The 13,098-nt window shown below is 42.2% G+C and overlaps 1 protein-coding gene across 3 annotated transcripts; it reads right to left on the minus strand.

Moving 5' to 3' along the window:
• Positions 1-1,317: 1,317 nt before the first annotated feature.
• elk1 (ETS transcription factor ELK1) lies at positions 1,318-12,753 on the minus strand. Of its 3 annotated transcripts, none has more exons than XM_086067308.1 (11): positions 11,815-12,753; positions 10,392-10,600; positions 10,030-10,194; positions 9,799-9,957; positions 9,610-9,729; positions 7,607-8,014; positions 6,854-6,980; positions 4,923-5,041; positions 4,234-4,317; positions 4,059-4,160; positions 1,318-3,679 (listed from the first exon to the last, which is right to left on the minus strand). In XM_086067308.1, exons 1-11 carry the CDS (start codon positions 11,837-11,839, stop codon positions 3,581-3,583), a joined length of 1,617 nt encoding a protein of 538 aa, XP_085923434.1. In that variant the 5' UTR covers positions 11,840-12,753; the 3' UTR covers positions 1,318-3,580. The 3 variants fall into 3 exon arrangements, with proteins under 3 accessions (XP_085923434.1, XP_085923435.1, XP_085923433.1); XM_086067309.1 differs by having other exon boundaries at positions 11,810-12,753; XM_086067307.1 differs by having other exon boundaries at positions 9,799-10,194.
• Positions 12,754-13,098: the final 345 nt, after the last annotated feature.

Genomic DNA, 13,098 nt, shown 5'->3' on the forward strand with positions numbered 1-13,098 from the left:
TTGTTTTTAAAGATGCTCAATGCACGAAATTGAATTTCGAATCACTACTGCCATATGTGGCTGAAAAAAAATGAAACTGTAGACTCCCATCTCACGTACAGAACTTCCGACTTCCGGGTTTTACACATCAGCGCCGTTTGCGGCCACTGCTGGCCGCGTTCCAACACTCGCACCAACGCCCCTACGCCCCCCCCCCCCCCCCCAACGATGAGCGGGAGGGCGTCTCGGCTATCTGAAATGCTTCAGACACTGAGACAGACACTACACACTCGCAGCCTCGCACCCGTCGACGGGAACGCGCAACCGAGGGGCACAAAGGCAGAAGCGCAAGTACTGGGACGAGGCCCACAAGTCGCAAACCGGAAACAAAGTTGAAGTCCCGCGTCTTTCGTGGCATATAGTCCATAGCTCATGTTACATTCCAGACAGAGGGCGGGAAATTCGAACCCGAATTCAGTCTGAAAACTATTGACCAGTGGCTTGCAGGAACCGCTAAGTGTTAATTTGCTAAATAGAAGGCGCTTGAGTCATAAATGGTCAAATAAAAAAGGATATATTTGGGCAAATTGTTAGAGCAGCTTTAAAACATAAACTTTTGACTGTGCATTGTTTTAGTGTTTTATGGTGTTTACTGCTTTAGTTATTTCTTGTTTTAACTGTCTTTGTTTTTGTGTGTCTGATTTTACTGCGTGTAAAGTGTAAGCAGCAATGGTTGTTTTTAAAGTGCTCTATAAATAAAGTTGAGTTGAGTACAGCTTGCACAGTATAACAGCTGAACAGCAGACAAGATGTTTTTCTGTTAGCACAGGGGCACCCCGACATGTTTTGAATGCAGAGAAATCAAATCAGACATCATTATTCAACTAAATGTATGTTAAGTACCAGTTGTGTTCACATCCTAAAGAACCATCAATGTTCTGAACTGTTATTAATAATAATACAAAAAAATAGAAAACTGGATGGATTAGTTGTACTTTTTTAAATACTGTACTTGCATATGAACCCCTTTTTTTGTGGAATATTTGATGTGGCCCAGTATATTTTATTTAGAATTTCTTTGGATATTGGCAAGCTGGGCTTCTTGCTTAGATCTTGTCTATTTTTTTAACAGCTATAGTCACTTGAAAATGGGGATCTTAGGGGATTTTAGGCTTGGATATTCTTTTTCTGATATGTAAATAAAATACTTAGAAACTTTAAACACTCCTGCCCCCGACTAGAAACTACTTTTAACTCAACTTGATCTGAAATGTTTAAAAGTGCTAAAAATGCAGAAATGAAAACAAAACAATAAGAAACGATGCAAGAGATGGCTCATCAGTTTGAATGGGACACTTTAATTACAGTTCACCCCATAAGTGCTTGTGTTTGTACGTGTGTGTGTGTATGTATGTACATGTAATAGAAAAACAGACATCTGTACAACATTAACAAACACGAGGGGGGAGGGGGCGAAATACCACCCATAAAAAATAATTTGTCCTCTTTATATATCCAGTAAATACGAATAACAAGTTTCAGAAAAATAAATTCCCGCCCTTTTTACGTCAATAAACTCCTCACCAACGGCAGGAAAGGAAGGGCGGGGCCACAAGTTGCATCAATTTATACACCATTACCCCCGTTTCTACGCCACGTTTATCTTGGTACACAAAAGACAAGACTGGAGGAAAGATCATATCACTGTAAAGCACCTCCGCGATTCATCGCCATCCCGCAAGGAAAACACCCACAAAATAGCGGTAATGAAACCAAAACAGCCACTCCCAGAGAGGCTCCCATGTGACGTCATCAGTATAAAAACATTCTTCCTGTTCTGCTGGTGAAAGGAAAAGTTCGTCCAAAATGTTCTGTAATGAATGGCTTAGTGTGGACCATGCCCGCAAGGGGGTCGGGGGTCGGGGGGGCACCAATCCTAACATCACATCCTGCTGCGTCACAGGTGACATCTTTAAGGCTTCTTTTTTTGTTTTATGTAGTATTCCTGTTCTCCCGCAATAGACAAAATAAAGCAGCGGCTCTCTATTAGAAAAATACAACAGTCGAACGCGATGGCTTAGTGCTGCGTTCAGGAGACTGGGAAACGGCACCCTGGTCTCGTCGACTTTTGGGGAGGTTTCTTCTCCGGGAGTAAACTGCACTTGGTTCTAATTGGACATCTTTGGCAGCTTCATTTTTGTGACGAGGATGAACGAGCTTTCAAGCAGGGGTGAGCAAACTTTTCTTTTTTTTAAGAATAGAAAGGCCAGGTCAGGTACATAAAAAAGTTACTAAAGAAATAAACTAAAATAGTAAATAATCAGTGCATCTTAAAATGATTATTTATAGCTGGGCAGATTATAATTAACCAATTGATTTGAACTGAAACCGATTAATAAAGCATTTTTAATTGTATATTTTACTTAGATTTTTGTATTGAATGTCAAAGTTTATTTTAGTAAATTTTTTTAAATTTCATTGCATGAATTCTAATAAGCCAATTATTTTATTTAAAAAAAACATGAACAAATTATTCAATTAAAATACAAATGAATAAATATGTTTTAATTCATTAATTAATGACCTAATGAGAAAATGTAGCTAAATTAATGCAACAAACATTGCAGGACTCTTGATAATGTAAATGCTTGTTGGGTCCAAATGAAGAATGAAATTACGCATGTGCCTACTTTGCCCACCCCTGACTTAGAGCCTTTCCATCTTTTACATCCAATCGACACATGTAGAGGGGCCTCAGGGTTATATGCCCGGCACCCATGGGTTCATTTAATGACCCATCTGCCCAAAATGCCGGAGAAAAACAGTCACTGTGTCACTCAGGGTCCAAAATGGTCCAACTGTGCATGTCTGTGGATATAAATATATAAACACAACAGTCAATGTCAGGTTGCCATGGAGAATATGAGCATCAAAATAACCATCAGCTGTTGGTGTTCTTCTGTCCTCTGTGATATGTTCAAGAACACCACAGACAACTGTCACGGTCAACCCTTTTTTTGGTGGGGAGGGGGGGGGGGGGTCATTGTGCATCAAAGCAGTTGTCCAGTAAACAAAGACACCACAGCTTTAAGAAGGTGCAACCATCCTCCAGCTCAAAAAGCCCACAAATGGAATGAAGCCAGGAATATCCTGATGAGACCCCGGCAGCCCTCGAGGAACGTCTTCGGGTGTCCCCGAAACACAAAATGTCTCTGAACAAGAACCTGTGGCCATGTTCATCATCTTCATCATGGTGTCCAATGAGGCGTAGCCTGGACAAAAACTCACCCAAAAAAGACCAATCAGTGTGAAGAGAAGATCGTCAATTGTCGGTAAAGATGATGTCAGCTCGCAGGGAATAAATAAGTAGAGAAAATAGCCTCCTCCTCATGAATATTAAAAAGAAGGCGGAGCTTTAGCTCTCTTGGGGGGAAAAATATTTTCCTCTTCTCTGCAAACAGGAAAAATCCCATATGTCTGTCCTCCTTTTTTGGGTCACTCCAACCGCAGAGCGTGCGCATCACGACGGATGACGGCGATGCCGCCATCTTGGCACGTGGTGCAAATAACAGGGCAGCTTTCTGATGCGCAAGCACAACGTTCAGGGCTTCTGGGGACCAGGGGACAGAACCACAGGGGTGGACAGACCGTCCACGCTCAGAGCCGGGATGTGGATCTGATTACTGCCATTCGTCGGGAACTGGAGGAAACACAGACAAATACTGTCAAGCCCGGGCCCATTCGCTAATCGCCATTGACAAATTTGCGCACTCGCGAAATTTACTGTACAACCAATGGCATTTACATTCATTCCAATGGTGAGTGTTGATTAACTATTTATTGACCAATGTATGTTAATGCTTGTAAAACCGGTTAGTGTGAACAAAACTTGCAATTTTAGTAGATTTTCTGTCAAAATGAAAAGAACAAAGCAAGAACTCTTGAATTGCTTTAGTGGGCCACATAAAATACTCTGGCAGGCCGGATGTGGATCTTGAGGTAAAACTACAGGTATAAGCAATTATATCCGCCAATAGCAAAAGCTGACATTATTCTGAAGTGGCTTCCTTGCGAGTCACCTGGAAGGAGAGCTTGGCGGGCGAGCGAGGTGCGATGGGACTGAGCGTACTCCAGAAGTGGATAGTGGATGGAAGCGGACTTGGGGTCAACAGGACGGGAGTCTAAAAAGACAAACAAGTCAGCAGGTCAGTGGCGTGTGCGACACATCGGCACTCCAGCCGAGCGTTGGCTTACCAGAGCGTGTGAGGTGATGACGGTGGGCGTCAGCGTGTTGGTTGCCGAGCCGGGCGCCAGCAAACTGTTGACGGCGGCGTTGACCTGCCAGAGTTAAAAACAGGAAGTGGTGTTATGAGCAGTGTAGGCATTATCACAAGGGCTGTTTTTTTTTTATTAATTTTTTTATAGGGCTGGGTTTTAAACATTTATATTGAATCAATCTCCTTTTCGAGCCTGTTATGGAATCATAAAACCATAAATATATTATCTATTTAATAACTTTTTAGAATTTAGAATTTTAATTACATCTTTTTTTGTATCTTACTGTTTTCTTGAAAAATATATTCTTGCATTTATGAAAGACCTGACTTATTGCACTTTAAGACAATTCAGAATATTTTAAATTTATATTTACAATTACTGAATTTGAATTATGAACATATTTTCATCTCGTCCTTGCTGACGTCAATATTTATATATATAATAAGCATTGAACCAGTTACTGCCGCCACAAAACTTAATTTGGAATTTAAGGTTTTAGGAGTTTTTGTTATGTCCTTGATATTTAAGAAGAATTGATGTTCCATCATTAACCAATATTGGATTGAATTGAAGCGAATCGAATCAGGGTAAAATCGAATCGAACTGAACTCAAAATTAAATTGATTCTGAGGAAATTCAAATCGATACCCAGCCCCAGTTATCACCTTATCCAGGGAGAGGCCCGGGGGGAGGGAGGGCAGCTCCAAGCCTCGAGGCTTCTTGGGTTTGGGAGAAATCACTTCTGGAGCGGAGATCGATGATGTCACCGCGGGCACGGACGAACCTACAACACACACAAAATTTGTGTTGCCGTTTCGGTACATGTTCTGACAAAACAGGGACATTTTTCCAAGAGGAAGCACTTATTTTCACGTTATCTGTAAAGAAAAAAATCATTACTACATCGTTCCTACAGGTTTCTTCAAGTTAAATGTAAGACTTTTAAAGACCTATTTAAGACTATTTTGCCAAAAATAATAATAATACCTTTTTCACAGCCTTATTGGCAAAGGAAAAACAAAATGTGTGAATGTGCATTAAATGATTTCTTGAACATTTAAATGTGGAATGTGTGCAGGATGTAAGAATGCAAGCATATTGAGCAGGCTACGTGACACCACCACAGAGCAGACACGGACTACAGACAATATTGCAATGTGGCATCTAGTTTGCCAAGGACTGTAAAGGCGATGTTAGGCTAAAACAAGGGAAACTGAACACCGATAACAAGCATGGCAACTTGTATGTGCTAGGCATGTGTACAAATGAAATTAGTTTAATTAACCACGCTTTATTGAATTTATATTTCCCCAAATCTCCAGTCTAATATGAAATTAGCGGCACTGAACAAAAACAAACAAACTAAACAAACAAAAAATAATAATTCTGCGTGACTGCGTTTGTGTAGTGGGGCTCTTCAGTGAACTGTCGGATTATTTTGGCCGTAGATCTCAATCAGTATGAGCGGGGCTGTGTTGCATTCTCAATGATCGGCTCATCCGTCCTATTTATTTAGGCTAAAAACCAAAACCAGGGCTCTAGGTGAGACCAATTTATTTTCTTGGTTGCACCAGCGCCAAAGTTAGTTGCACCAAAAATATTTTGACCACATCACTTTCACAAAGCGCTAACATAAAGAAATTCACTTCCTGAACAATTTATTTTAATTTTTATTTCTGTCAGGAACATCACAGCAGGACTGCGTGCAGGAGTGTTTTAAAAATATATATATATATATTAGGCCTATTACTATTATTAAATGTATACTGTATTTAAAACTAATGCTTTAAAAAATTAAGATAAGTCACTCACAGAACGATTTGCTTAAGAGTGACATTTCAACAATGCACATTTTGTGCACACGTACACACACCGTAATTATGAAATTACGATAACAAATGCAAGACGGAAGAGTAACACTTTACTTACGTGAGCCGAGATGCTGCTACCAGTTAGCTTCGCCATACGTAGCAGACACCCAACACGCGCGCGCTACACGATTCACGTAGGTCACATATTTTGTTTTCTAAACGGCGTATTGCGCCAAAAAGGGTTTTGATGACTGTCGAGGTTTACCAATGCAGCCCCTTGCAGACGAGCTGCTAGTGAAGCTCGCTAAAGTCAACTCCTGCTCGTTGCAAGCCACTGTGCACTGTGGCCGAAGAAACATCATGAAGATTAACTTAACACTTCCTGCTGCATCTACAAAATAAAAGTGCCTACATTTATTTTAGAGCCGTCAAGACAGCCTTATTGTGACGAGGTGCAACAACAGTGCAAGTCCATGAAACTGTGTGCATATGACATTTGTGTCAGTCAATGAGCGTCTAATTGAGGCTGTTGGGGCGACGGAGAATTTTAATCCCCGCATACGGCATATTATTTAAGACCAAAAAGCAATACTTTTTAAGGTATTATTTTCAAATTCGCATATTCAATGCTTTTAAGACCTTGCGAGAATCTTGTACTGTGTCTATGGAAGTTGATGCAAGTTAGCACTTGGAAAAGCTTGTTTGATGTCAGACAGCATAAAGTCGGCGAAAAGCAAGATTTCTTCTTGAAGAATGTAATTGATCATGATTTTCTCACTCGCTACCTGTTTGTGTGTCCTTCCCTTCGCCTCCTGGTCTCCCCTCCCTGGGCTGGGTGCTGGCAAGGGACGTAGCTTCAATGATGGTGAGGGTCGTCAGCGGGTCGACCGTGCCGCAAACGAGCTGAGGAACCTGAGGAAGGTCAAGACCACAAAGACAAGTCATGAGCTCAGATGACGATTACAACAAGCGGGCGCGCCGTCTCATAAACAAAACAACCAAAACATAATTTTCCAATCAGTACTCAATTCATCCTGGCCTGAAAAGTAGTGGGAGGAAGAAAACGTAATCAATCAAAGTTGGTTAAATTTACTTATATCAATCCAGTGAAGTCAAAATGTCCCAACTCATTCACTGCCTTTGACGGCTATAGACGTCAAAAATGTATTTGAACTATTTCTATTTGTTTCAAATTTGTTTGCACTTTGGTTAACAAGAGTATGAAAACCTAGAAAAAAATGTATTGTACATTTAGAACAGATATAAAATGTGATTAGTCATGAGTTAATAATTAAATAATTAAGTAATTAAACAAAAAAGAAAATGTTAAAAAATTTGAGGCGTCGGACGATTAAATCGCATGACTTCAATAGTTAACTCATGACTAATCACATTTGATATATTTTCTAAATGTACAATATTTCCCCCCCCCTAGGTTTTCATACTCTTGTTAACAAAAGTGGGAAAAAAAGTGAAACTAATAGAAATAGTTCAAATTAATTTTTGACGTCTATAGCAGTGGATGAGACTGCTCTTACCTCCTCCACCCGTTTCTCCTCCAGCCCCACCATCTCCAGAAGCTCCTCCTCCGACGGCAGGGTCTCCTCCTTGATGACGATGGGCGGCGGGGGCGGGCGTGCTAGGGGTGGGACAACGGTGGGAGGTGTGGACGTCATGGCGGGTCGCTGCTGCGTGGGGGGAGGGTTGATGATGACCAAGACGGGCTGAGAGTGAGTCTGGTGCGGAGGGAAGCCGGCGACGTTGGCCAAACACCCGCCGTCATCCTGCGGTGGCGACTGGGGGCCGACGGTCGCCTGCGGCGGCGGGCCGGGACTGACCGAGCCCCCGACAGGAGCCAGCGGGAGGAGGGCGGTGAGGGAGGACGGGTCCCTGACACCAGTGAGGTAAATGTGGGGATGGTCGCTCAAAGGAGGCCCGGGAGGATTCTGGGAGACAAACAGGACAACGTGTCAGCACATTAGCACTTCAGAGTCGTGGTTTGCTGGATTCGCCTATTTGCATTTTTTTTGTAACTAACCCGTTTTTACACTTAGGCCATAGCACTGTCTAACATAAAAGCTGATTCAGCGCCACCTTGTAGCATCTTGGGGCAAAGGGACGATGTTGAAATGAGTTGAGGAGCTTTACGTAGTGCTTTGCCGCCATCTTGTGATATCTATAAGCAATTCTAAACTACAAGTTTGCATCAATTGCGCACAGGTTTTCGCCATTTCAGGCAGGTCCAGTTACTAACATTGTGACAGGCATTCATCACACACGAGATGTTTGATAACCTTAGTTATGTTTTTTACTGAGAGTCGACAAATTTTGCTGACCAGAAAATTTTGTCAATTCCATCAGCTCCCATCTGTCTGGTATGGTGGCTTGAAATTCGGTAGCAAATCTCTAGGACAAGTTTGAATTTAACAGTCCTCTGGAAATGGGCAAATGACCCTATAATGACTTCAAACCAAAATTTCAGTCTTCACGTACCTTTGTTTTGGACGAGTCATCAAAATTGAAATGCTCAACTGAATTTTTAGCATTGAAAATCTTTTTTTAAATTGACATCTTCAAACTCTCTATATACGTGCTTCAATGTAAGTGGCAATGAGACAAAATCTCTCGGCACGTTTGCCTTTGACTGACTGCTTAAAATGGCTGCCTCACAACAAAAAAAGCAGACTTCTACTGTCATTTGGAGACTTGTTTGCATGTCTGCTCAGCAGTGATGAAAAATGTCCGTCATGAAAATAAATTTCAGACAGAAATGAAAGGAAAACTAAAACAAAAGCCATTCATTGAGACAATGACGATAACTGAATTGATTGACAATTTTGTCAATGACTAAAACGAAAACAACACAGTGACGAAAATGTACAAAATCCAATCAGAAGGAGTGAAAGGCGGGTGGGAGGAAAGAACCACTCAAAAACTGTTCACTGCACTTCATTTAATGTTCAAACATGTTTCCATTCATTGTGCAGCCGTAAGATTGCTCTCAGGCAATTATTCACTTTTTTTTTATTTAGGTGAAAACAAAGTTTTAAGACGGCATATTATTGTCAGTTCAACATGTTTCATTGAAACAGAGTTGAATAAAGACACCGTTGTGTTGAACGTGTCTTGCGTGTTAAATCACAGTTACAAACAGGTGTTAGAATTTTCTGTATAAAAGTTTAAATGTATGCTGAAGGAAAAAATTAAATTGCTCTTTATTTCATCGACTAAAATTGGATTAAAACTAAAATACAGTCAGATTACTAAATTATGACTGAAATTTTAATTAATTTTAGTAAATGGTTAGTCAAAAGACTATAACTAAAATTAATTTAGAATTTCTTGCCAAAATGAACACTGCTGCTCAGAGAAACTGGCTTTGAGGGCTGAATTTTCCAAAAATGTGATTGTTTTTATAACGACAAGCTTCAAATTTGGAGCGATCGGCCAAATTATTTTGGACAAGTATATCTTCAACGCACTCCTGGAAAAGGACAAGACGAGCCTAAAATGCTTCAAAGCGTCTTGAGATGACACTGACCTGTGTTTGAACGGGGGTGTTGGCAGCCGTCTGTGGGCTGACGACAGGAGTGGCACACGGTGACGGATGCGTGACGATCACCTGGCGAGACGGATCGCCGAGGACTGATGGAGAGGAAACCTGGGAGGAAGAGGAAGACGAGATTTAGGAGAGCTACGTCCAAGTTTGTCCCGCGCTTGTCTCCCTCACCTCTCTGGGCGCACGATCCAGCTTGGGGACGGGCTCCAGAACCAGTTCAGCTTTGATGGGCCGAGAGTTGGGCCCGGCCTGCAGCGACTGGATGGTGAAGGTGGAGTAGAGGCCCGACTTCATGTAATCGTTCCGAGAACTCTTGTACGAGTTGCCGGGCTGACGATCAATACGAATCAATTCATCATGTGAGCTTTTGACATCCAATCGGGTTCGTGAGTCTCTACCCACCTGTGTTACGTTCTTGGACGGGCAGCTTTTTGATTGGCTGTTGCCATCTGGGTTCTCCCGCCTTTGGCTGTCTTCAGGATTGTGTGTCCCGTCAGGCAGGGATGGGTCAGGCTGGCTCACAAATCTGTACACAAACTTCTGTCCGCTCACCTTCTTGATGATGTTCTGGAAAAACACACATATGATCACATTTTTATTTATGTAATTTAATTGATTGCAAATGTCCCTATTGTGGCCCCAATAAAGCAATGCTACGCTATATCTTGTCATCATCACAATATTAGTACTGTGAAGTTTCAGCATCAACATAATATATATTTAAGTCCTAATTTTAGTAAATTGACGACACTTGTCAGTAATACCTTGTCATAGTAGTATCTGAGCGCGCGGCTGAGTTTGTCGTAGTTCATGTTGTTTTTGTTCTTGCGCAGGCCCCACAGGCGAGCCACTTCTTCGGCGTCGAGTAGCTTGAACTCGCCGTCCTCGCTGGTCCACGAGATCAAGTGACGCTGGCGCTGGTCTTCCAGCAGGTGGAGCAAGAACTGCCAGAGCGTGATCGAAGGGTCCATGGCTGACATGGCAGAAATCCAAAAGGGATGCTCACAAGATGGGTTGATGATTTATTACCTCACAGTGTCCCAAAATAAATATCATACCACATTGACACATGCACACACAGAGCCTCCTCACACATGTAAATGAGCATCATTGTCATTGGCTGAGCCCTTACGCAACAAACCCGTCAATCATCTTGGAAATCATCTGCATGTCGACGAGTGACCACGGAGCCACAGAGCCTTCCTGCCCTGCTCAAAAGCACTTCAGTTGTACATCTGACTCCGGGTCAGCCTAAGTGGACCATCGGGTTCTGGCACCACTGGTCTCAAATTGAATGCTCCACCGTCCAACCATAACGCTCCGATTTCCTCTTGTTATGATTATGTGACAGCACCACATGTAATTTCATGAACCACATGTAATTTCATGAATGTTAAAACTGTCATTGTGTGGTAGCAAATAAGGGACAACTAATACCGATTTTTTTTTCTCAGACTGGTATTTGGCAGGGAAAAAAAATATAATAACCAATCAAATGGCCAATTAATTTCAGAAACAGATAATTAGAATAACTTCTCTGATTCCAAGACACTTACAACTAAAATATGAATTACAGGCAGAATATTTTACATTTGTCATCTCTGCATATTAAAAAGCTTAAGCAATGTCATCCTCAGGAGCTCCTGCAGCACAAATGTAACACGGTAAATTGCTATTGTTGTTGTAAATGTTGGCAGTGTCTGTGCACAGTCACACCAGAACCACGTCATCACAAAAAAAAAGATGTGTACATATGTGATTGAATGGAGCCAAAGTTCCATCTAGAGGACAAACGGAGCAAGGACATCATTCTGAGTGACTCCAATACCAAACAGCAGTTACTGTTTCCTGAGAAAGTAAGAACTGGCAAAACACTGGCCGATTATGATTATTTTGAAAAGGGCCGTTGATATAATTCCTAGTTGTAACACTGTGTGCTAGTACCGCACTAGTCGCACTAGTAGTCTATTATGTAGTCCTGATGACACAAATGGGCAGCAGCGGTTGCCACGGCAACAACCAGGAGATGGAAGTTGAGAGCTTCCTTGCTTTGTAAGAATACTGACATCACATCATGCACACCTTAAGAGTGATGAGTGCACACTTGGCATCCCAAAGAAAACTAACGTGTTGCGCTCTCCATGATATGCATGCACACACAAGCGCAGACGCACCCACACACCTTACCGTTGATGAGCGGGTTTGAATCCATCTTGCTCAAATTGCTGTATTCGTTGTTACGTGTTCACCAGCCGCCTCACTGCTCCTCCATGTTGTTTTGTGTTGTTTCTCTTCTTTCCCTCCCTCGCTGTTTGTTTGCTCAAGCGTGTGTTTGTGTGTGTGTGTGTACGCGTGTCCGTGTTTGCGGCTGTCAGAGCAGCAGCTTGTCGGCGGACTTGCGGCTGTTACGTAACCGCTCCGAGGCGCTGCTGCCCGGATCCGCAGCGGCCATGCTAACACTCAGAACCCCAAAAATGTGTTAACTTAAAACAAAAAACAAACAAACAAACAAACGAACAAGAACTAAAGCAGACTAATCGTCCACCAAAAATAAAAATAAAACAAAATAGCGCGTCTAGGCACTACCTAATGGACGTCCAAGTGTTGTGTGTTTACTTTAGCATGTTTGTGTGTGGACGTCGACCGAGTTGTTCTCTTCTGCGTGTTGCTAGATGCTATGCTAAGCTAAACTAGCCAGACTTCCAAACCTCGTCGTCACCGGTGATCTCGTGGTGCCTCATGAAAGGCAAGTTACGTTTTTTTAAAGCAACGGACAAGTAAAATTCAAATTCCATTAAGAGGAGTGTATTATGTGAGTTAACCTGTCGTGCTAACATCTAGCTCGTTAGCCTTCGCTCCGGTGACAGCTCTGCGAGTCCCCCGCCTCTCGCGTGTACGTCAGACCGCCGACGCCGCTTCACTGCGGGGGCTGCGGCCGCCAAGTTCACCCCCGAAAGCCAGCAAAACTCTTCCCCGAAGCGTCAAAAAGTAGTTTGCAAAATCGGCCTTATGCCGATCCCGACTGAAACTCAGCCAACGAACGAAAATTTAATCGCTCATTTGTTTTGGTTTTTCTCTTTTCCGGTTTGGACGAACGCCTCCTCAATACTTTTTACCTGCGTCAAGTTACGTGGCGTAAAACGTTTGATTTCCGCCTATTACTTTCAGAGCAAAAGTTTTGCTGGCGTTACACCGGTCTAAACTTTTCCTTCCAAAGGGCCGAATGTAGAAAAATCCAAGGATGCAAGGGCCGCTTTGACATTTTTCAACTTTAATTTAAAACACATTTTTATTATTTGGCTTTCGACTCAGCATGAGACGCCATTGTTTTAGTATTTATTATTGTATTTCCTGTCTTTGTTAATAGTTTGTTTTAGCTGTGTTCTATACGATTTTTTCTTTATATACAGGTTTGTATGCAGCTATGGTTGTCTATAATAAAGTTGAGTTTATTTAACACGCAAATGCAAC

The sequence above is a fragment of the Leptonotus elevatus genome, chromosome 2 (genome assembly GCF_054856555.1).
Source record: "Leptonotus elevatus isolate MCC_2025b chromosome 2, RoL_Lele_1.0, whole genome shotgun sequence".
Classification (NCBI taxonomy): domain Eukaryota; kingdom Metazoa; phylum Chordata; class Actinopteri; order Syngnathiformes; family Syngnathidae; genus Leptonotus; species Leptonotus elevatus.

What these genes read in the sequence shown, in the direction of transcription:
- elk1 (XM_086067307.1), bottom strand. Translation starts at nt 11,839, where the DNA reads ATGGATTCAAACCCGCTCATCAACG. An exon ending in AGGGAAGGACACACAAACAG is followed by an intron (nt 5,042 to 6,853) that starts GTAGCGAGTGAG and finishes TGTGTGTTGTAG; the next exon opens with GTTCGTCCGTGCCCGCGGTG. An exon ending in CGGGCCTCTCCCTGGATAAG is followed by an intron (nt 4,318 to 4,922) that starts GTGATAACTGGG and finishes TAACTCTGGCAG; the next exon opens with GTCAACGCCGCCGTCAACAG.